This window comes from Pan troglodytes, chromosome 16 (assembly GCF_028858775.2).
Source record: "Pan troglodytes isolate AG18354 chromosome 16, NHGRI_mPanTro3-v2.0_pri, whole genome shotgun sequence".
In the NCBI taxonomy this organism is placed as follows: Eukaryota; Metazoa; Chordata; class Mammalia; order Primates; family Hominidae; genus Pan; species Pan troglodytes.
The window spans coordinates 65,665,093-65,687,456 of NC_072414.2; the positions used below are offsets into that span (position 1 = coordinate 65,665,093).

General features: G+C 51.6%; 1 protein-coding gene and 1 long non-coding RNA gene across 5 annotated transcripts in view; one reads left to right on the plus strand and one right to left on the minus strand.

Moving 5' to 3' along the window:
* Positions 1 to 8,245, plus strand: part of CD276 (CD276 molecule) — a 30,332-nt gene extending 22,087 nt beyond the window's left edge. For all 4 annotated transcript variants that reach the window (XM_523213.7, XM_063794188.1, XM_063794187.1 and 1 more), the window contains 4 exons: positions 2,123 to 2,257; positions 3,391 to 3,432; positions 4,870 to 4,905; positions 6,669 to 8,245. In XM_523213.7, the coding sequence (XP_523213.2) occupies positions 2,123 to 2,257; positions 3,391 to 3,432; positions 4,870 to 4,905; positions 6,669 to 6,691 (236 nt within the window). In that variant the 3' untranslated portion in view covers positions 6,692 to 8,245. The remainder of the gene's footprint in view (positions 1 to 2,122; positions 2,258 to 3,390; positions 3,433 to 4,869; positions 4,906 to 6,668) is intronic.
* The window catches only part of LOC129137143 (uncharacterized), a 38,949-nt gene that overhangs the window by 13,487 nt on the left and 3,098 nt on the right, over positions 1 to 22,364 (minus strand). The window lies entirely within an intron of this gene.

Below are 22,364 nucleotides of genomic sequence, written 5' to 3' on the forward strand. Positions count from 1 at the left end.
GAGACAGTGTCACTGCACTCCAGCCTGGGTGACAGAGCAAGACACTGTCTCAAAAAATAAATAAAATAAAGTGATTTGAGGCCATTGTTGCCAAGCACATTTCACAGATGAAGAAACTGAGGTCCACAGAGAAGGGGGAACTTTCCCAAGGTCACAGACTGGCACAGTGGCTCTCAATCTTTGGGAGTCAGACCCTTCTTTGAAAATTGGATAAATGATCAATGCAGCAGTTTGCATATAACTCTGGAGGGTTCGCTGCCTCTCTAAACTCCTCCGTGGGTCTGTAGACCTGGGCTCCAGTGCCCTGCAGTGAGGAGATGAGCCATGATCAGAATCCAACTTTGGCCTCTCAGCCTAATTTCCTCTCCTTCCCACCAGCCAGCCTCCTGTTTCTGTTAGAGCAGGTCTGGCCTACTTTGGAGCCCTTGGCCTGTATTTTGCTTCGGGCAGCTTTGTGTCACGTCAAACATTCTGGGATTCAGACTTTCAGTCCTCCAGCTGGTCTCTCCCGTACCTGATGAAGTTATGAAGTTGTGTGCTGTGCAGAGCCTCTTGGAGGGGGATTTATGGAGCAAGCCCTAGAGACGTGGCCTGAGCCTGTCCTTTCTTGGGCGAACAGGGCAAATGTAATTTGTGTTCCAGGGACACCAGTTAAGGGGGAACAGAGACCCTCTGCTTGAGTATTTCTATGGCTCTGCCCCCTCCTCTGCTGTCAGAGCCCCATGATGGGATTTCCAGGGTGGTTATTGTTTTTTTAATGTGTGCTCTGTGGATGGGCCCTCTTGGCCACATCAGCTGCTGCCCTCCTTTTCTGCACACCTCTCTTCATCACTGGGGTGATGGATCCCTGTGCTTCCAATGGCCAGAGCAGCAGTTTTGCCAGCAGTGCCTATTGAAGGTGACATCTGCAGATCCATGCACGAGGTGCATCTGTGCTGGGGTCTCTGCCGCCAAAGGGTCCATAGCACCGCGCACTGCACTGACAGGGCCTCCTGCAGAAGCTGCTGAGGCCCTGGGTATGCATCGTCTCCAGCGAGCAAAGGAAAGCAGCACTGTCTTTTGTCAGACTTTTCCTCTCAAGACTTCTCCCTAGGACTCAGCTGGGTGCAGGGGCTGGGCTAGAGGATGGTATGTAAGATGGAGTCACACAGGCTGTGCTCAGAACAGCTCCTGGCCCTACCCAGCTTTGGGTCCTCAACTTCATCCCTCTTGACGTGACAGCTCTAAGAGGAGGGGCCTCAGTGTTTCATGTTAATATCCCCCTGGCAAGGCCCCTGCAGACCTACCTGACTCCTTGGGGAAACTCCAAGCCCTCACTCCAGCCCCGTCAGTGACCTCATCTGTATGTAGGACTCAGCGAACATTTTCTGTAAATGGCCAGGGAGTAAACGTTTTTAGGCATCGTGGGCCACACACCATCTCTGTTGCTGCTGCTTCTCCTTCTGTTCCTCCTCCGCCTTCCCCCATCTTTTTTTGGTAACCCTTTACAAATGTAAAAACCATCACTAGTTTGTGGCCTGTACAAAAACAGACCACAAGCCAGCTTTGGCCCATGGGCTGTAGTTTGCTGCCTTCTGATCCATAGAATGGGAGATGTCACCAGGTAGGGCTGAAGCAGTCAAAAGAGGGCCTCTGGAGATGAATATTGAGCTAGGCAGAGAATTTGGGAAACTAATAGCAATAGTGCAGAGGTTAGAAGGAGCCAGTTGCTTCTGGAGAGAATGGTTAGGACACCAGTTTGGCTGAAGCTGAGGCTCCTACAGTAGAATTAGAAAAGTTAGGGGAGGGTAAGCAGCAGCCAACTTCTAGAGGTCCTTGAATCACGCTTGAAGCTTGACGCATTATTCTAAAGTCACTAGGGAGCCATAGAAGGTACTTGAGCATCAATTCAACCACAGGCTCTTCAGCCCTTCCTGGTTGAGGTGTGTCCACATCAGCCAGGGTTGTATCAGGGTTTGGGGAGTGTATGGCGAAGGGACTGTGGGAACTTAAGTGAGCTTTATTCATAGTGTTAGGGCCCAGTGAGGGTGGGAGCCCCTGTTCACACTTGGAGCCAATGGTGCTGTCCTCCGGGACATGGGGCCAGGCATGACAGTCTCACTGTTCCTACTTTTCCTCTCAGGGCAGCCTATGACATTCCCCCCCGAGGCCCTGTGGGTGACCGTGGGGCTGTCTGTCTGTCTCATTGCACTGCTGGTGGCCCTGGCTTTCGTGTGCTGGAGAAAAATCAAACAGAGCTGTGAGGAGGAGAATGCAGGTGAGTGTGTATGTGTGTGCGTGCGTATGTGTGTGCGTGCGCATGCACACTTATGTGTCGGGGTATGTTGCTGTGTCTTTGATGTCAAGAGTGTCACTTTCTAGTGACAGAACGAGTGTGTGTGTGCAGATGGGGCTGGATTTGTCTGTGTGTGACCTTGAGTCTACGTCTTGTGTGTGTGAACAAGCGTGAGCCTGTCCATGTGCAGATACCACAGGATGAATGTGGATGAGTGTGACTGGAAGGTGGTGGGAGTGTAAGGCCAAGTGCTACAAAGGGATGTGTGTGTGCAAACAAGTGTGCTTGTAAAAGTGTAAGTCAGTCACATGTGTGTGTGAGAGAGCAGGCCAGAGCATGGAAGCTGTGCGGCACAAATGTAGGCATGCCAGGGGCGTGCATGGCACTGGGGGGGATCGTGCCTGCCTTGGAGAGAGTTTGAAGCAGCTGCCATTTGCGGGGCTGAGGGTCAGCCCGAGCTGGCATTGGTGACTGGTAAGTAGGTGAGAGGACATTGGTGGGTGGTGAGTTGACCCTGGTGGGTAAACAGATGCATGAGATTAGATGGGTAGTCAGAGGCTGGGGATGGCTGGAGGTCGGGAAGGAGAGGGAAGAGAGTGGTCAGTTGGCAGATAGGTGAGTACTTGTGAGGTGGACAGGTGGAAGGATGAGCAGGTAGATGGCTGGTTGGTTACATCTGTTGGAGGTTGATGGTTGGCAGGGCTACTGAGCGAGTGGATGGGTGAGGTGATGGGTGGGTGGGCTGGTGGAGGGTAGGTGGATGCTCTTTGGCTGGGTGTGTGGTGGGGGCTCCAGGCTGAGTGGATGGTCTTTGGCTGGGTGAGTGGTGCACTCCAGGCTGGGTGGATGGTCTTTGGCTGGGTGAGTGGTGGGGGCGCCAGGCTGGGTAGTTTTTGGCTGGGTGAGTGGTGGGCTCCAGGCTGGGAGCCCCTTCATGTTGTCACAGGCTCGGCTCTGCTGTGCTCTGCTCTCGGGCTCTAACCCGTGTCTAGCATTTGGTCCGCAGGTCAGGCCCACTCAGGCCCTGTTCACCAGCTTCCTGCACTCAGGTGGGAAAGTGCTGGCATGAAAATGGGCTTGCAAAAGATTTTTATTCTGAGTTCTTGCCTTTGCAGGAGCTGAGGACCAGGATGGGGAGGGAGAAGGCTCCAAGACAGGTGAGTCTGAACTTGGAGCTGGCCCTCTTGGCTGGGAGAGGGACATACGGGAAAGGAGAGAGGACTCTAGAATCTGGAGGGGCCAGATTTGCTGTAAGGTTTGAATGAAATGTGTTCTGTGGACTCAGACCTCCCCACCCCGGTGAGTCTGCTCTTTGCCCAGAGTTAGGGAGGAAGTGGATCACCCAGTTCTCTCCCAGGTGTGGCTTCATTTCTCCTGCCAACCTTTACCCATCTGCCAGGGCCGATTCCACCTGATTGGCCCCACACCGTGGAGTCTGGTGGCTTCCTAGGGGTGGGAGCAGGGGCTCACGGAGATAGGGCAGTCTGGGTTTAAGTTCCTGCTCCCTCTCAGGTAAACAGAGTGGCCTTGAGCAAGATGCTTTGCCTCTCTGGCTTCGGTTTCCTCTTATGTAAAATGAGGATAATCACAGATTCATAGGTTGTTTGAATTATTGAGATAATGTATATAAAGGACCTAGTATCATATCTAGTGCCAAGTGCTTAATACTCTGGAGTCCTATTACTATTAGGCAAACAGCTTAAGACAATACTGTTCTAGTTACAGACTGTGTAGCTTTGGGCAAGGTGCCTTGCTCCTCTGGGCATCAGTTTCCCATCTGTAAAATGTCATCCTGACCCTGCCCTGATGGCACCAGAGGGCTGTTTTGAAGCTCTTTCAGGTGACTGGAGAGGGAGGTACTTGCAAAGGACATAGGACCATGGCACAGTAAGCTGGGGGCCCAGCTTGGGTGAGTGCCAAGGCACTGGTGCCCATGGCCGACTCCCAGGGGATCCTGGGCTGGGAGAGGCAGGTTTCCGCTGAGCCATTTGGGATGGTTCCAGTTAATGCCAGTTCCCTCCCCACCCCTGCAGAAGGAAGGGCAGGAGATTGACACTTGGGGACTGCTATAAATTATGCCAATTAATTCTTTGCCTGTTGGTGCCCAGCGTGGCAGGCGTAGAGACAGCTCTGGGATCAGACCTCATTCTTCATGCTCAGAGGCAGATGTAGTTGGCAGAAGGGAGGGAGTGGGGAGAAGAGTGTGGGTGATGGAGTTGGTCAGTCTCATTCCACATGGTCCCAGGCCCACCTGCAAATCTGCCAGCCTCCTTTAGCTTCTCACATCACCCTGTGTGTACATTGGGCTCAGGGCACTTCCGCATCTCCAGCTGGAGGTGGAGGGCTCGAGGGTTGTCCCATTCTATAGATGCAGAAAACTAAGGCCCAGAGAGGAGAATGACAAGCCACAGAGTGGAACTGGGACTGAGGCTTGGGACAGCAACCTAGGGCCCCTTCCCTTGTGCTATGAAGTGGTCCCACTCTGCTGACTTGTCCCGCCCCTTCCAGCCCTCATTCCTCCCTCTGCCTGACTCCCTACCCCACCACTTCCCATGGTTCCTCCCTCACCGTGTGTGCCTTCCTTTTTTTTACAGCCCTGCAGCCTCTGAAATGCTCTGACAGCAAAGAAGGTAAAGACACCTGGGCTTGAGATTGTGTCTGTGTATGCACACATCTGTGTGTGAGAGGCTGAGAGGGTGGGTAGGCATCATCCTTTCACTAGTGACCTGAGGCCCCCTCTGCAGAAGAGCAGCCTCAACTTCCCCCTGGTGAGATGGCAGAGGGCTGAGTAACCAAGGTCCCAGCTGCTCTAATGGGACCCAAATATGACAGAGGCTTAAGCAGGACACGAGTTTATTCCTCCTTGCTGTGATAGTGTGAGCATAGGTAATTGTAAAACCACTGATGACCTGGAGCCAGCTTCCACTTACCTGGATTCTGCCCTCTTCAACTTCAAGCTTTCACTCCTAGGTCTAAGAGGCTGTTTGTGCTCCCACGCCCCCTCCAGAGCCAAGAGGGAGAGAAAGGAAGGATATGTTTCCTTCTAGAGCTTGAGTGGAAGTAGCCTGCATCACTTCCGCTTACATTCCATTGGTCAGAACCCAGGCATATGAGCCCTAACTCAGGGGAGGCTAGAAAAGTGTTCAGCTGGGTAGCCATGTCCCTGGCACACAGTGGGTGGTTAGTAAATGTCCATAGTCATTATTGGGCCTATTGTTATAATGTCAGTGATGACATTTGGAAATACAGGAGATAGGTCATTTCCTTCCTGTTGTTCAGAATCAAATAACCATAGAAGAGCTGGGCAGATGGAGATAAAAAGTGTCAGCTTAGGCCAGGCATGGTACTTCACACCTGTAATCTCAGCACTTTGGGAGGCCGAGGTGGGTGGATCACTTGAGGTCAGGAGTTTGAGACCAGCCTGGCCAACATGGTGAAACCGTGTCTCTACTAAAAATACAAAACTTAGCCGGGCGTGGTGGTGCATGCCTGTAATCCCAGCTACTTGGGAGGCTGAGGCGGGAGAATCACTTGAACCTGGGAGGCAGAGGTTGCAGTGAACCGAGATTGCACCTGTGCACTCCAGCCTGGGCAACAGAGCAAGATTCCATCTCAAAAAAAAAAAAAAAAAAAAGTCAGCTTGGTTTTGAAGAGTTGCTGGAGAATGTGGCCTGGATGGGCAAACCAGTTTGCTTCCTAACCCTGCTCCTTGGTGAGGCAGCCTGCCCCTTCAGTCTCTGGCCATGCTGGACAACCACAGAGGCAGTGCCCAGATGGGGGAGCTCTTCTCCTCTCCCCAGGGACATACAGAGCCCCAAGAATGGGTGAGGGAGAGGGCAGGGGAAGGGCCCAAGCCCTTCTTCCCAAGTCTCCATTCAGCTTCAGATGCAGAGTGGGGTCTGAAAGATGAGTCTTTGGGATGGCCCTCCACATGGAGACAGGAAACCCGAGGGAAGGAGGAGGGCCCCTGCCGTGTCACTCTCAGGGAAACCAGTGTGGAGGGGACACTGGGAAGGCTGCCTGCTGGACGAGGGAGTTGGGCCAGGCCTTGGAGGGTGGATGGGATGGACAAACAGGAGATGAGAAGGGAAAAGTGTTGCACGTAGAGGGAGAGTGGAGGGAAGTGTATCGGGCTGTGGGCCTGTGGGTACTGAGAGGGGGCTGCGTGAGGTGGTCCCCCTCAGGTGCCCCGGCGTGCCTGGCACCTGCATCTGTGTCTGGGCCTCCAGGGCCGTGGTCAGCACGGGGGCTGTCCGTTGGGCTGCTGTCTCACACACACTCCCCACTTGAAGTCTGACCAGGTGCTTGGGCTTCTGGCATAATCCCAAAAATAGATCTTCTGGCATCTAATGCTTTTCCCTTCCCTTTTTTTTCTTCCCATCACGAAATGAAGATGATGGACAAGAAATAGCCTGACCATGAGGACCAGGGAGCTGCTGCCCCTCCCTACAGCTCCTACCCTCTGCCTGCAATGGGGCTGCACTGTGAGCCCTGCCCCCAACAGATGCATCCTGCTCTGACAGGTGGGCTCCTTCTCCAAAGGATGCGATACACAGACCACTGTGCAGCCTTATTTCTCCAATGGACGTGATTCCCAAGTCATCCTGCTGCCTTTTTTCTTATAGACACAATGAACCACCCACGACCTTAGTTCTCTAAGTCATCCTGCCTGCTGCCTTATTTCACAGTACATACATTTCTTAGGGACACAGTACACTGACCACATCACCACCCTCTTCTTCCAGTGCTGCGTGGACCATCTGGCTGCCTTTTTTCTCCAAAAGATGCAATATTCAGGCTGACTGACCCCCTGCCTTATTTCACCAAAGACACGATGCATAGTCACCCCGGCCTTGTTTCTCCAATGGCCGTGATACACTAGTGATCATGTTCAGCCCTGCTTCCACCTGCATAGAATCTTGTCTTCTCAGACAGGGACAGTGCGGCCTCAACATCTCCTGGAGTCTAGAAGCTGTTTCCTTTCCCCTCCTTCCTCCTCTTGCTCTAGCCTTAATACTGGCCTTTTCCCTCCCTGCCCCAAGTGAAGACAGGGCACTCTGCGCCCACCACATGCACAGCTGTGCATGGAGACCTGCAGGTGCACGTGCTGGAACACGTGTGGTTCCCCCTGGCCCAGCCTCCTCTGCAGTGCCCCTCTCCCCTGCCCATCCTCCCCACGGAAGCATGTGCTGGTCACACTGGTTCTCCGGGGGTCTGTGATGGGGCCCCTGGGGGTCAGCTTCTGTCCCTCTGCCTTCTCGCCTCTTTGTTCCTTTCTTTTCATGTATCCATTCAGTTGATGTTTATTGAGCAACTACAGATGTCAGCACTGTGTTAGGTGCTGGGGGCCCTGCGTGGGAAGATAAAGTTCCTCCCTCAAGGACTCCCCATCCAGCTGGGAAACAGACAACTAACTACACTGCACCCTGCGGTTTGCAGGGGGCTCCTGCCTGGCTCCCTGCTCCACACCTCCTCTGTGGCTCAAGGCTTCCTGGATACCTCACCCCCATCCCACCCCATAATTCTTACCCAGAGCATGGGGTTGGGGCGGAAACCTGGAGAGAGGGACATAGCCCCTCGCCACGGCTAGAGAATCTGGTGGTGTCCAAAATGTCTGTCCAGGTGTGGGCAGGTGGGCAGGCACCAAGGCCCTCTGGACCTTTCATAGCAGCAGAAGAGGCAGAGCCTGGGGCAGGGCAGGGCCAGGAATGCTTTGGGGACACCGAGGGGACTGCTCCCCACCCCCACCATGGTGCTATTCTGGGGCTGGGGCAGTTTTTTCCTGGCTTGCCTCTGGCCAGCTCCCGGCCTCTGGTAGAGTGAGACTTCAGACGTTCTGATGCCTTCCGGATGTCATCTCTCCCTGCCCCAGGAATGGAAGATGTGAGGACTTCTAATTTAACTGTGGGACTCGGAGGGATTTTGTAAACTGGGGGTATATTTTGGGGAAAATAAATGTCTTTGTAAAAAGCTTTTTCTCTGTGAAGTGTTTGGAAGCAGGGTGGGCCCCAGGACTCAACCAGCAGGATTCTCTCCTGGATGTTGCAGGCTGGGGTAGGGAAGCCTGGCCCTCCTTATCTCACCGTCCTTAAATCACTGGATCCCCAAGGCCATTTGGCTCCCTCCTTGGCTTCAGTTTCCCTCTGGGTAAAGTGAAGTTGGTTGTCCAGAAAGCCAGGCCCTTTGGTCACTGTATGGGGCTCCTCCCACTGGAAGCATCACCCAATTTCTTTGCCTCAGAAAACTCAAACCTAGGCTTGTTTAGGGCCTCTACTAATGAACCCATTTTAGAGACTGCAAAGCTGAGACCCAGTAAGAAGCTGGCACCAGGAAGAGAGTTCTGAATGCTGTTTCTGGCTGACTCAATTGGATGGGCACCAGGCCAGGGATCAGAGGTCCATTCCCAGGACATAGTTCTGCCCTATGACCCTGAGCAGGACATTTACCTTCTCTGAGCCTTGGCTTTCTTGTACGAAAAATAGCCACCTATGCACAGTGGCTCATGCCTGTAATCCCAACACTTTGGGAGGCTGAGGTGGGAGGATCGCTTAAGGCCAGGATTTCAAGACTAGCCTGGGCAACATAGCAAGACCCTGTCTCTGCACAGAAATAAAAAATTAGCCAGGTGCGGTGGCACACACCTGTAGTCCTAGTTACTCAGGAGGCTGAGGTGGGAGGATCGCTTAAGGCCAGGATTTCAAGACTAGTCCGGGCAACATAACAAGACCCTGTCTCTGCACAAATAAAAAATTAACTACAGGCACACACCTGTAGTCCTATTACTCAGGAGGCTGAGGTGGGAGAATCACTTGATCTTCAGCCCAGGAGGTCGAAGTTGCCATGAGCTGTAATTGTACCACTGCATTCCAGCCTGGGCAACAGAGCAAGACTCTGTCTCTAAAGAAAAAAAAAAAAAGAAAAATAGGACTGAGGTTTTAACTACCTTCCACTTTGAAAGACTGAGAGGAGGCACACAGGCTTCCAGAGAGCCAGATTCAGGGCTATGGGAACCTGCCTAGGATACTGCGTTCGCTTGCCCCTGGATGACAGTGTCCTGGCACTGGGACAGCCTGGAGCTTTGCAGACCCTGGGCAGCAGGAGGAGCCTGTGCTGGGGGTCAGGACACTTGACTTTCAATCCTGGCTCTGCTGCTAACCTGTGTCCATGTCCTTCATACCTCTGAGCCTTACTTTCCTTATCCATTAAATAGGGGTGACAAGTCATCTCCCAAAAAGTATGTGGCATTCTTTACAAACTGGAGGATTTGTTATAAAGTTGATGGCTCTAGGGGTGAGATCAGTCATGTTGCTTGAGGTCCTGTCATCGGTGCTCTGGGTGGGTATTAGGATTCAAAGACTTATGCCTTTGCCCCTCCAACCCACTGTGTGCCCTTGAGCTTGCTGCTTCACCACACTGGGCTTCAGTCCCTACCTGTAAGGTAGAGACAGTAATAGTTCCTGTTTCAAAGCACTGTTGAGAGAGCTGAATAAAGCAGTGGGTGAGAAGACGCTGCAATTAGGCCAGATGCAGTGGCTCACGCCTGTAAGCCCAGCATTTTGGGAGGCTGAGGCAGGCAGATCACCTGAGGTCAGGAGTTCAAGACCAGCCTGGCCAACATGGTAAAACCCTGTCTCCATTAAGAATACAAAAAAATTAGCCGGGTGTGGTGGCACGTGCCTGTAGTCCCAGCTAATCAGGGGGCTGAGACAGGAGAATCATTTGAGCCCAGGAGGTGGAAGTTGCAGTGAGCTGAGATCACGCCACTGCCTTCCAGCTTGGGTGACAGAGTGAGACTCCATCTCAAAAATAAAAATAAAAAGACACTGCAAACCATTAGGTGCTGGGCACATGTGAGGGGCTATTCTTTCCCTCCCTGCAGTCAGGCCCACGCGCTGTTGCTCCTTAGGTGATTTTGTAGATTGAGCACAGTGACTTGGAACAAGCTCTCTGAAGCCCAGTTTGTTCATCTGTAAAACAGGCACAGGAACCCATGCTTTTCCTTTGCGACAGGGCTGGATAAGGCTCAGACAGGACACTGTATCAAGTGTTCTGGGCACGGACCCAGCAGGTGTGGGACTTGCCTGGAGGCTTAGGGGTAAAGAGAGTGGCAACTAAGTCCTCTGGTGACAAGTGCCCTGGACAGCAGTATTTTTAGCTGCCCTTCCTGGGCAAAGCTCCAACTCCTACATTTTAATGGAGAAATAATTCTCACAGTGCGACAAGCTGTAGCTTGCAGGTGTCACATCCATATTAAAGAGGGGACAGAGCGAGGTTCATTTGCCTGGCTCAAGGTGTGACCAGAATTTGCCTCCAGGACCATTTGTAACCAGGGCTTGAAGACCAATTAGTGGATCTGACTACTCACCACCCAGGAGGAGGAGACTGGGAGGAGGGGTTAAAATGGTGTGGCCAGGGCGCCTGGATCAAGCTGCCTCTTCTACTTGTGTGTTTGGAGCATTCTGCTTACACTTGCAGACCCTGGGCAGCAGGAGCCTGGGCTGGGGGTCAGGACACTTGACTTTGAATCCTGGCTCTGCTATTAGACTGACCACCTTCTAGACTGTTGTATCAGTCTTACACATTTACAAAAATATCATAATCAAACATTATGCAACCCTTTTTCTGTTTTTCTTTACTCTTTTCCCAAGTCACTTCTTCTAGATAGAAGTGTCCTCGTCCTCTTTACTTTCTATATCGATGTGTAACATACCTCTAGTATTTACAAGATGCTAATCCTCAGTGTATGACTCCATGAATTTTTACACAAATCTCTACCCATGTAACCACTACCCAGATCAAGATATAGAACACTTCCTGGATTCCAGAAAGTTCCCTAGTGTCCCTACCCAAGCAACAGCCCCGCCCACTTGGCTGCTTTCACCAATTAGTTTTACTTATTCTTGAACTTCGTATAAATGGAATCCTGCAGTACATGCTATTTTGTATCTAGCTTCTTGCAAAGACCTCCCTCGTTCTTTTTAAATGGCTACATAGTATCTCAAAGTACTGCTGTTCTAGCCTATATTTTGCTAGTTCCTACAGTTTAGACACAAATAATGCAGGCTTGTGCTCGAGTTTCTACAGTATGGAGCCCTAGAAGTGGGATCTCTGGATACATTTTAAGTGTTGCCAATTGTTTCAGCTGCTTTTTTAGCCAGTCCCTGTGGCAGTAAGAATGTGCAAGTGAAGAAAACTTAGGGTGGCTGGAAAAACTGATTCTAGACAGGGCAGAGATGGTGCTTGGAATTCACATCCAGTTGGTCTCTCAGAGACTTCAGAGTGGAGCCTGATTAGGTAGTGTACTGGGCCTGCAATCATCCCTTCCACCCGCTCTGGACCACCTTGCCCTTCAGCATATGTCACTGCCGCTGCCTCAGTTTCCAGGAGCTATCTGCGTCCCCGGGACCCCAGTCCTGGGGGACTGCGTCTGCCTCCTAGTGGATTATGTGGGCCCAGCACCGTGTTCTGAGTGTGTGTGTGCCAGGGTTGAGCCCTGCACCTGCAGCACCGTAATTGATGGGGGGAGGTTCTCAGCATCTTTGGGGTTTTTCTTTTTTCTTTTAAAGGTCTCACTCTGTTGCCCAGGCTGGAGTGCAGTGGTACGGTCATAGCTCACTGCAGCCTCGACCTACAGAGCTCGTGATCTGCCTGCCTCAGTCTCCTGAATAGCTGGGACTGCAGGTGCCTGCCACTACACCTAATTTTATATACACGTGTATATATACACGTGTATATACGTATATATACACGTGTATATATACGTATATATACGTATATATAATTTTTTTTTTTTTTTTTTTTTTTTTTTTTTTTTTTTTTTTTTTTGCAGAGACGGGATCTTGCTATGTTTCCTGGGCTGGTCTCAAACTCCTGGGTTCAATCAATCCTCCTGCCTTGGCCTCCCAAAGTGCTGGGATTACAGGCAAGAGCCACTGTGCCTGGTCAGCATCCTGTTGGATGCAGGTGGCTCAGGTTAGGTTAAATCTCTCGCACTTTTGTCAGAGAGTATTCATAACCTTTGGCACTGCCAGCTCCAGGTAATTATGGTGACACTACTTCATTACTAATGAGGCAGCTCTTTGTTAGAACAGAGAAACACCTGGGTCTCATAGAGGAGGCATAACCCAGCCCTCAGACAGAGGGACTGTGACCTTTGCCTCCAGCCTTTCTCCAGCATCTGAGCAGCAAAATATCCCCTGCACCTCAGCTTCCTTAGCTAATATGATTTCTCCACCCCAACGCTCTCCTCTGGATGTGTTTCATCCGTGTCCCTTGCAGATTGAGGCTCTGGCATGGATCACGATGCTTCAGCTCATGATAGATCACCTCTCACCTCCCGCATCCAGGGCACTATGTTCCTAGTGATACAGCTCCAGATCCCATTAGTCCAGCGGTTCTCAACCCTGGCTGCCCATTAGAATCACTTTGGGAGTTGTAAATGGTGCCTGGGCTCCATCCCCAGAAGTTCTGATGCAATTGGTTGAGTTTATTGCTAAGTATTTGATGTGCATATGCCAGTGGCTCTAGTCTGGCTTATAAATTAATGTAAAATAGGATTCAGAAGACAGCCCTGAGCTGAGACCTTTGAGACCCCACCTCTTAGATAAGATAGCTATTCTCAGTGATCACCATATTGGACTGTGGGTTTTTTGTTTTTAATTAAGGGAAGCACACAAAATACAGGAGCAAGGAAGGTTGAGGGAAGTGATAATCTTTAGTTCAGAAAGGAGGGGACCCTGTTCCCTGTGTTGTGGGGCTGGGGAAGAGAGCAGGCATCCTGAGTTCCTGCATTCAGACGAGACACATAGGCTCTGGGAGAATGATGAAGGATGGGGTGCCGCTGGTGATGGCTCAATCCTTTTTAGCTCTAGGAAATGGGGGGCCCTGCCTACTCCTGAGCATCCCCTCCCCCTCCTCCTTTCACGGCCTCCCTTTTGCCTCTGTGTCTCTCCCGTCACCCCCAGAACTCCAGATGTGCGCAGCCACGTGGCTGCTTCTGACTCCCTCTTCCCTCCAGCACCATGTCCTCCATGGAGGGAAGGACCATCTGTCCTGCTCCCTGTAGCCGTCAGTCTACGTGCATGTGCCAGGCTCAGGGAAATAGCCTTCGTGCTTTTCCTGCTCCCCGCCCCCCCCACCTCCCATCTCACACATGCTTCAGAATCAGGGTATCCTGGGGTCTCTACCACACTGCAGCCCTGTAGTATCCAGAGTGACTGAAGCACAGCAGCTCTCCTCTACCACCCCCACCCTCCTCCTTGCAGCTCTCTGGCCTCTAGTTCTTCCTCAGTCTCAAAACTCACCTATCTGAAGTCCACCTGCCTACCTACCTACCCTAATTTACAGGCCAGCATGCTCCCTGGGTGCTGGTCTACACTCTATTCTGTTTCCTTCCTGCTCATGTTGCAATATCCTCTCCTAAAAAGTCCCCGCAGAGTGTGGCACCATTGTTGGAGGTGGGGAAGAGGGACTGATGTGTCCGCAGAGCCTGCCAGCCACTGAACTGACATTCTGCCTTATTTGCTAAGATAATTTAGTGTAATTTGCTAATGAATGAATGCACTTCTTGTTCTTATAGCTTTTGTAATTGAAGTCCATGTGCTTTGCTGAGTTTCAGCAAACGTTCCGGGAACTGAAGCTGGCCAGGTTGCAGAGGGCTCAGCCTCCTTGGGTGACCATACTGAGGGCCTTGATGACCTGTGAGGCATGGCCAGGATGCTGATTTTCTTGGTGTCTCTATCTGTGCTGCTTTTCTCAGCGTCCTCCCGTCCACTGCAGCCAGGAGGATCTGGGTCAGCCCAACAGGAGAATGTGCTGGCAGCCAGGGGTTCTGGACCTAGGACAATTTTTGGAATGGGCTCTGCAGTGCTAGAAGAGAGTGCATTCTGTTCTGTCTGCAGGATGGGTGATGAGGGAGTCAGGGGGAAGTATAAGGGAGAAGGGGACAGAGATAACTGGCGAGTGGCAGAAGTTGCATGTTTCATATTCAGTCGTGTTTATAAGCATTTGCTCCAGCTCCCCCCATCCTTGGATATGCCCTCTCTCTCCTCTGCCTGTGCAGATCCTATACACCCCCTCCTATGTATCCCCCCAGATCTCTGCAACTCCGTGTTTCATAGCTACGATGAAGCACTTGCTCATTCATTGCACTCTGGGAACTCATCTCCCCAGAGCAGCTCTGGCTGGCCCCCAAGCCCAGAGCCGGGCACAGAGCAGCTCCTGTCCTCTGGTCTGCTGCAAGCAGGAGGTACCCAAACCACATTAATTCAGGTCTCTGAATGGAAGTAACTAAGGCTGAAGTTTACTTCTACACTATCCATGAAAAAAGGATTTCCCAGCAAATGAACAATGTAAATGAGGCTGCCAAATGGTGCTTCACCTATTTAAAGGAATAATCTATTTTAAAAATCTTTTAGAAGCTTTTAGTTACCCAGAAACAATTGATACGGTAATTACAAGCCATTTTAAAAATTTACTTATTAGAGAAGACTCCCTAAGCTCTGTTCACCCACTCCCATGCTCTGCTAACCCTTAGGGAGCTGGCTACCAAATGCTCGCTGTCCTTGTAGGCCCCATCTGTAAAATGGGGTCAAGAGTAGTACCTTCCCCTCCCTAGTTGACCAAAATGGACAGAGAATGCCCAAAGGACAGAGCCTTCACAGGGCCACCTCACCTGCACTTAGACAGTATGAATGGACAGATCTGGGCAGATGGCACTGGACTCAGCCAGGACAAAAGAGAGCTTTGACCTGAGACCAATAGGGAGGGGCTGGATGGTCAGACAGGATTTGTGTGGGGAGGATGGGGGTGGAAGCAGAGGCGATTTCTCATTGCTCAGCCCAAGATGGTAGCTGAAGGAGCCCCAGGCACAAGGAACAGCAGCCATGGCCCCCTGAGCACCAGCACCGCAAATCCCTGGCCTGCAAATCGATTCTGCTTTCTGTTTGATGGGCTTGTTGGCTTCAGCTTGGGGAGGAAAAACAAGCTCTTTCCCAAGGAGAGGAGCCGGGTCAGAGGTGGCTGTGGTGCCTCCATCCCTGCCGCACACCCCATCCCGCCCTGTGAGAGATGCTGGGTCAGCAGGCAGGACACCATTCTTAGCCTCTCCCCTGGCCCTAGCCAGGCCTCTGCCTGCCTGGTGGTGTGGGGCGAGGCAGGCTAAGATGCCTGGGTTGAGGGGCTCCTGCGGGCAGTTGTCTGGCCCTGTGCACCTGCTCACCGCGGCTGCTCCTGGTCCAATGTGTGTGGCCCTGGATGGATGTGTGCATTTGGTGGGGTGAGAGAGTAGGTAAGAGTGAAAACAGGAAAGCAAAGGGCAGCATCCACAAACTTGGAAACATCAGCCTGCTGTGGAAGGGACCCTCAAGCCCCTTTTCCACAGTATTGCTGAGCTCTAGAAGGGGAGGAATTGGGAGCAGCTGGGAGCAAAGCTCAGAATAGGACCCAGGAGGCTCTGCCCCCGGCTCAGCACCATGTCCACAAGACTCTGCGATACACCTCTGTGGGGTTCAATATGAGGACAAGAGGATGGGCATCTGAGCAGCCACTTCCTGCATGTGGTGAGGCAGCCCAACACAGTGGGCTTTTCCGTTTTGCAGCCCCCACAGAGCCAGCCCCTCCAAGGGAGCACGTTTCATTGGCAGCAGTGCTGGCAGTGGCAGCTAAGCCCTTATAGGGCACCACTCCTCCCAACCTCAGCAACCTCCTCTCTCCTCCTGTGGTTTTCCTAATAAACACCTTTAAAATATTTATGAAGGCAGCTTCAATGAACACGACATTGATTTAAAATGATTTTCTTCTAATAGGTAGCTTGAGCATGGGCTCCATTTCCCAAGCTCCTAAGGGCAGGCCCATCAGGGTGAACCCGCAGGATGGGCATTCAAGGCTCTCCATGAATGAGCTGAGCAGTGGGGATCCCTTCCCTCTCTCAGGGCCTCCACTGGGGGGCCAGGTCTGGTGGCAAGTGTGGTGTGACAGTGTCATAGGGCTCAGGAACTGGACTCTGGCAGAAGTGGTCTAGGGGGATCAGGCAGGCCAATTAGGGCTCTGAAAGAACGCCTGACATGGGAAGAAGCTGAAAACTGGAAGTCTCCCTAGAACCATGGATAGCACCTCCAACCTGTGCCCCTGGGGCACTGAGAAGCCCAGAAGCTGGGAGCTAGGACTCCTCGGTCTCTGTCCCACTTTATTGATAGGAATGGAGAAAGGCTGTACTCCAGAAGGAAGTGATGAGCGCCATGGGTTTCTAGGGAGGAACCTGGACTGGGATGCTGTGGCCACTGAACAGTTGGTAGCTAAGTTTAGCTGCTCCCCAGCAGCCCTGGCTGGAAAGGACACAATGGCAATGCCTTCTGCGCACGTGTGGGGGTGGGTCGGGAGCAAGTCGGGATCTGCAGTTGGCCCTCAGATTTGTCTGTCTGGCCTTTGAAACTCCAAGAAGCCACCACCTACCCTCCTTACACAAATCCCTGAGCTGCCCTCTCTTGACAGGATTGTACCTTGTCCAATCTCTTCCCGGCACAGAGGGGGAAACTGAGGTTCCTCCCCATCTCCCAGCCTCTCCCCAGGCTAGAAGGAAAATCCCATCCATATCTATCTGGCACGCAGACACAAGGCCCTGATGGAGAAATTTTGGGAGGAAGGTTCTATTCTCAATTCTCACCCCACTCATCCCCAGAAAAGTCTAACAAGAGCTGTTTTCATCACCATTGCCTAAAGCCTGGAGCTGCTCTAATTACGTGTCAGGCTTGAATTTGACAGGAAGCATTTTAATTATTAATTTGAAGTGTGCTGAGCATGGGGTGGAGGAGGGCCGGCTCTCCAAGCTCAGGCCCAGCCCTGTCTGTTGGGACCTCATTAATGATACCTCAGACCTCCCAGCCTTTCTTCTCCAGATGGAGCCTCTTCCCTGCCACGGCCCAGGATCTGCACCTCCCACTCTTCTGACCTTCTAACCTCTCATTTTGCACCATGCTTTCTTGTTTTCCTTATTTTCCTAAGCCGTTTGGCAGAGTCTACTGTTCCCATTACATGGGATGGAGCAGACTGAGGTGGAGGGAGGGCAGGGAGTCCAGCGGATGTCACAACATGCATTAGCCACAGGCAGGGCAGGGCCTTTTGGGGTTCTTTAGTTGTTGCCTGACAGCAGAGGTGGCCTTCTGCAGGGCTGTCTCTCACCTGTTGTGTGCCATCTTTATATCCATATCATCTAAGGAGACATGCAAAGTTTTTTCAATTTGTTGCCTGCATCTGATCCCATCTTTTTTTTTTTTTTTTTTTTTTTAAATGCAGAGTCTTGCTGTTACCCAGGCTGAAGTGCAGTGGTGCGATCTCAGCTCACTGCAACCTCTGCCTCCCGGGTTCAAGTTATTCTCCTGCCTCAGTCTCCTGAATAGCTGGGATTCCAGGCGCCTGCCACCATGCCTGGTTAATTTTGTACTTTTAGTAGAGATGGGTTTTTACCATGTTTGCCAGGCTGGTCTGGAACTCCTGGCCTCCAGTGATCTGCCCGCCTCGGCCTCCCAAAGTGCTGGGATTACAGGTGTGAGCCACTGCACCTGGCCTGCATCTGATCCTTTTAAAGATCAGTTTCTTTGCTTCATTTACACCCAGGCATGGGTGTGCCCTTTGGGCTCAGGGGCCAGACCACTTGTTCAGTCCCAGGTGAAGGAGTCAGAGCCTGTCGTGGGCTAAGGACATCATTTTGCCCATTTTCTCTCCTGCCCTCAATTAAGAAAGATTCATCCCCTGCTCATTGGTTGTTTTCTGGGTTTAAACCCTGGCACTGTCCTGTGTGCTGGGGCCTGTCTCTTCTGTCACACGTCATTGTTTCTGCCTTCTGGATTCAGGACCACAAAGCTGCAGGCTGGGATGCAGCCCTGGGGCTGAAGATTGTGCTGTGTCACATGGGTCTAGCTGCTGCTGTGGTATGTGACACTGAGATTGCATTTCTGTCCCAGGCTTCCTTCCTTCTGTTGCTGGCCAATCCCCTTCCTCTCCAGGGCATCCCTGCTTCTGCCTGCATCCCAGGCTTGGTGCTCAGGAGCCTGTGCTCAGCCACCCGTGCTCAGCCAACAGCCCCTACACTTCATTTCTTGATGCAACCTTCCTTAGTGTTAGATTCCGTGCTGTAGTTTGATTGGAAAGTCATGATCCACTAGGGGAGATAAGCATTTATGTGAATTTGATCTAGGCAGAACTGTGGGGTCCAGAGGAGGGATCAAGGAATCCTGGAAGAATTGGGGCAGATTTTCCAGACACGGTGATGTGAGAGCTGAGTCTTGCAGGACATTTGGTATGTTATTCACAGTTGGGTACATTGAACAGAAGCCACTGTATTTTAAACAGAAAGGAATTTAGTACAGGGTATTGGGTGCTTACAAAGACTGAAGGAGCCTGCTTGGGGCTGGGTCTCAGGAAATGATTTTTTTTGAAATGGAGTCTTGCTCTGTGTTCCAGGCTGGAGTGCAGTGGTGTGATCTCAGCTCACTGCAACCTCCGCCTCCTGGGTTCAAGCTATTCTCCTGCCTCAGCCTCCCAAGTAGCTGGGATTACAGGTGTGTACCACCACACCTGGCTGATTCTTCTTTTGTTTCCTTTTTTTCTTTTCTTTTTGAGACAGAGTCTCACTCTGTTGCCCAGACTGGAGTGCAATGGCACGACCTTGGCTCACTGCAGCCTCTGCCACCTGGGTTCAAGCGATTCTCATGTCTAAGCCTCCCATGTAGCTGGGACTACAAGCACACGCCACCATGCCCTGCTAATTTTTGTATTTTTAGTAAAGATGGGGTTTCCACCATGTTGGCCAGGCTGGTCTTGAACTTCTGACCTGAAATGATCCACCTGCCTCAGCCTCCCAAAGTGCTGGGATTACAGGCGTGAGCCACAGTGCCTGGCCAGGAAATACTTCCAGAATACAGAATATCACAGAACTGAACCACCAGGGGGCTGCTACTTTGTCATGCAGTAGGTTGAATAATGGTCCCCAAAGATGTCCATGTTCTAATTCCTGGAGCCTGTGAGTATTACCTTACCTGGCAAAAAGGACTTCACAAATGTAATTAGGTTAAGAATCTTGAGATGGGAAGATGATCCTGGATTATCTAGGTGGGCCCAATATAATAACAAGGGTCCTTATAAGGAGGAAGCAAGAAAGCAGAATCAGGAAAAAACAAAGGAGATGGATGACAGACCAGGAGCTGGCTTGAAGACGGAGGAAGGGGCTGTGAGCCAAGGAAGGCAGGAGGCCTCTAGAAACTGGACAAGGCAAGGAAATGGACTGTCCTTGGAGCCTCCAGAAGGAACTCAGAGCTGCTGACACCTTGACTTTAGCCCAGTGAAACCGATTTTGGACTTCTGACCTCCACAGCTATGAGAGAATAAATGTGTGTTGTTACAAGCCTCTGAATTTGTGGTATTTAGTTATAGCAGCAAAAAGAATATGGGGAATGGGGGAAGAATCATTGGAACTATTGGGTTCAAGAACATGCTTCAACAACCTGATCCAGGGTACAAAAAGAAACCCATCGCTGCTACCCTTCCACACCCCTGAATCTGAGGCCTCAGCACTGAAATGCTGCTGCAGTTCCACAGGCTTACTGGCTGAAAGCAGCCACAGATAAGCCTCCAAATCTGCCTTCCAGGTTTTGCCAAAGGGCCTCTAATTGCTGGAACTTAATTCACACACAACTTCAGCTGCAAGGGAGCCCTGCATGTTTAGCTTCCCAGCCACTGCAGTCTAGCAAGGCCATGAGAAGATGGCAGGAAAGGGATGCTGAGTGTTCACCAAACATCTCAGACACAATGGGGAGCCATTAATGATGAAAATGAGTAATATGCATTAAAACCTGACCACGGGCTCACCAGGAAAATCTCCCACCAGCCCATGCATGAATATTGAGTATGCCTCTGTGTAAAGATGAAGCTAAGCTATTTGCCCAAAAGTCCCACAGCAAGGAAGTGACAGAGGCAGGTTTGAATCCAGCTTTCGTCTACTTTAGCGCTTGAGCTTCTAACTGCTACACAGTACTGAAGAGGGGCAGGGTCAGTGCCACGAGGGGAAATGGCCTTGAAGAACACAGACGCATGAAGTAACCAGGCACTTCAGGGAACTGCAAGCAGCTCCTATGCCTTGAACAAAAGCTGCATGGAGAGGAGAAGCAAGGTGAGTAGAGAGCAGCAGAGGCCAGGCCACGAGGGTCTCCGGTGCTCTGCCAAATGGCTGCACTGCATTCCTAAAGACCACCAGGCACCATGGAAATCTTTTTTGGGGGCTTTTCCCATAAAAGGTCTTAAGACAGGAGAGCAACAATTTGTTTCACATTTTGTATGTGAAGAAAGGTTTATACTAGATCAGAGAACTGAGTCACATAGGAAAGACAAAACCCTGACCCTGGTCACACACTAAACCCTGACCCTGTGATGGGCTCAGGGTCATAGACTGAGCCCCAACCCTGGAGACACACTTAGCTCCAATGCTGGTCATAGACCGAGCTCCAATTCTGGTCACACACTGAGCCCTTACCCCAGTCACGCACTGAGCCTTGATCCTGGTCACACACTGAACCCTGACCCTGTGATGGGCTCAAGGTCACAGACTGAGCCCCAACCATGGGAACACAGAGCTGACTGTGGTCACACACTAAGCTCCATCTCTGGTCATAGACTGAGCTCCAATTCTGGTCACAGAGCCCTGATCTGGTCACACACTGAACCCTGACCCCAGTGGTGCACTGAGTCCTGATCCTGATCACACACTGAACCCTAATCCTGGTCATATACTGAGCCCTGATCCTGGTCACAGATAGAACCCTGATTCTAGTTATAGACTCAGCCCCTTCCTTGATCTGAACTGAGTCCTATTTTTGGTCTCTCCCTGGGCCCTATCTCTGGTTGTAGACCGGCCTTACAGTTGAGCTCTTATCCCATCCAACTACTAGGAAGGCCACTTATCACTGGGGCAGTCAGGCAAAAGTGTGATTCATTCAGTGCAGCCCTTCTCTATTGCTGTGTCCACAGCCCAGGATGCACATCTTTAAAAAGCAGAGAAGTCTGTTTGTGTGACGTGAAAGATGACTGAACATGCTTACTTAGTGCTTGATGAGTCAAGGAGTAGGAGAAGGTGGAAGAGGAGAGGGAGATGAGTTCCTAGAACATTAAGCTCCCTTTTCTATAATGAAGGGGGCTCTCACTACAAGCCTAGAGCTCCCCGCCAACCAGATAGGAATGCAGAGGGCATAGCGACAACCTGGGACTAGCTGTGCTCTGGCCTGGGGCCTGCTGGGCTTCCGGGAGAGAAATCAGACCTCAGCCTCTCCCACGGCCAGAGGCCAGTAGGATCTTAGTGAGATCCTGCATGTCACACCGGGTAGCAGGCAGAGTGGGCCCTTGTGGCTGGGCCCTGAGGAAACCACCCATTTGTCTGCCGGCAGGTAGGTCCAAGGTACTCACAGTATACTTGAGTCACCCCAAAGTGGTTGTAGATGGGGTAAATCTCTTCCTTGTGCTGGAACCCCTGCATTGCCCTCCACACCCCACCCCTTCCTTTCCCCTTACAGCTCTAGAGGTCACTTGGGCCATTCCTCTCCACACCGCCAAGCAAATTTCCACTAATTAAAACTGGAATTTAACCACTCTAGCAGCCTTCTGTCCTGTCCGTACAGTCTCCAGAGCTCAACAATGGGGTCTACCCACTACCAGATGTGGTCGTCTCCAGCGTGGAGGAAACCATTTTTAATGGGCAGCTTGTTAACATCCCCAGGACATGACTGGTTCGGACAGACCCACTTCCAGCAAAGTGCAGCTGCCTGTGAGGCTCTGCTCCAGCCCCACCCTCCTGTCCTGCCTCTGCGATGACATATGGGGTAGGTACTATCCCTCTCTGGACCTTGCGAACTGACCCTGGGAGCAGCCACAAGAATGCCGCCCTGGACCCTTGTTCCTGAGCTCAGGACATTTCCTACGCCCGATATGACAGGGAGGCAAAGAGCCCTTGAGAGAGAAGGAAACAAGACGGTGGTGGTGCATATTCTGGCAGGCCCTGGGGAAGGGGCTTCACACGTTTTTTCATTGAGCCTTCACAGCAGAGCCA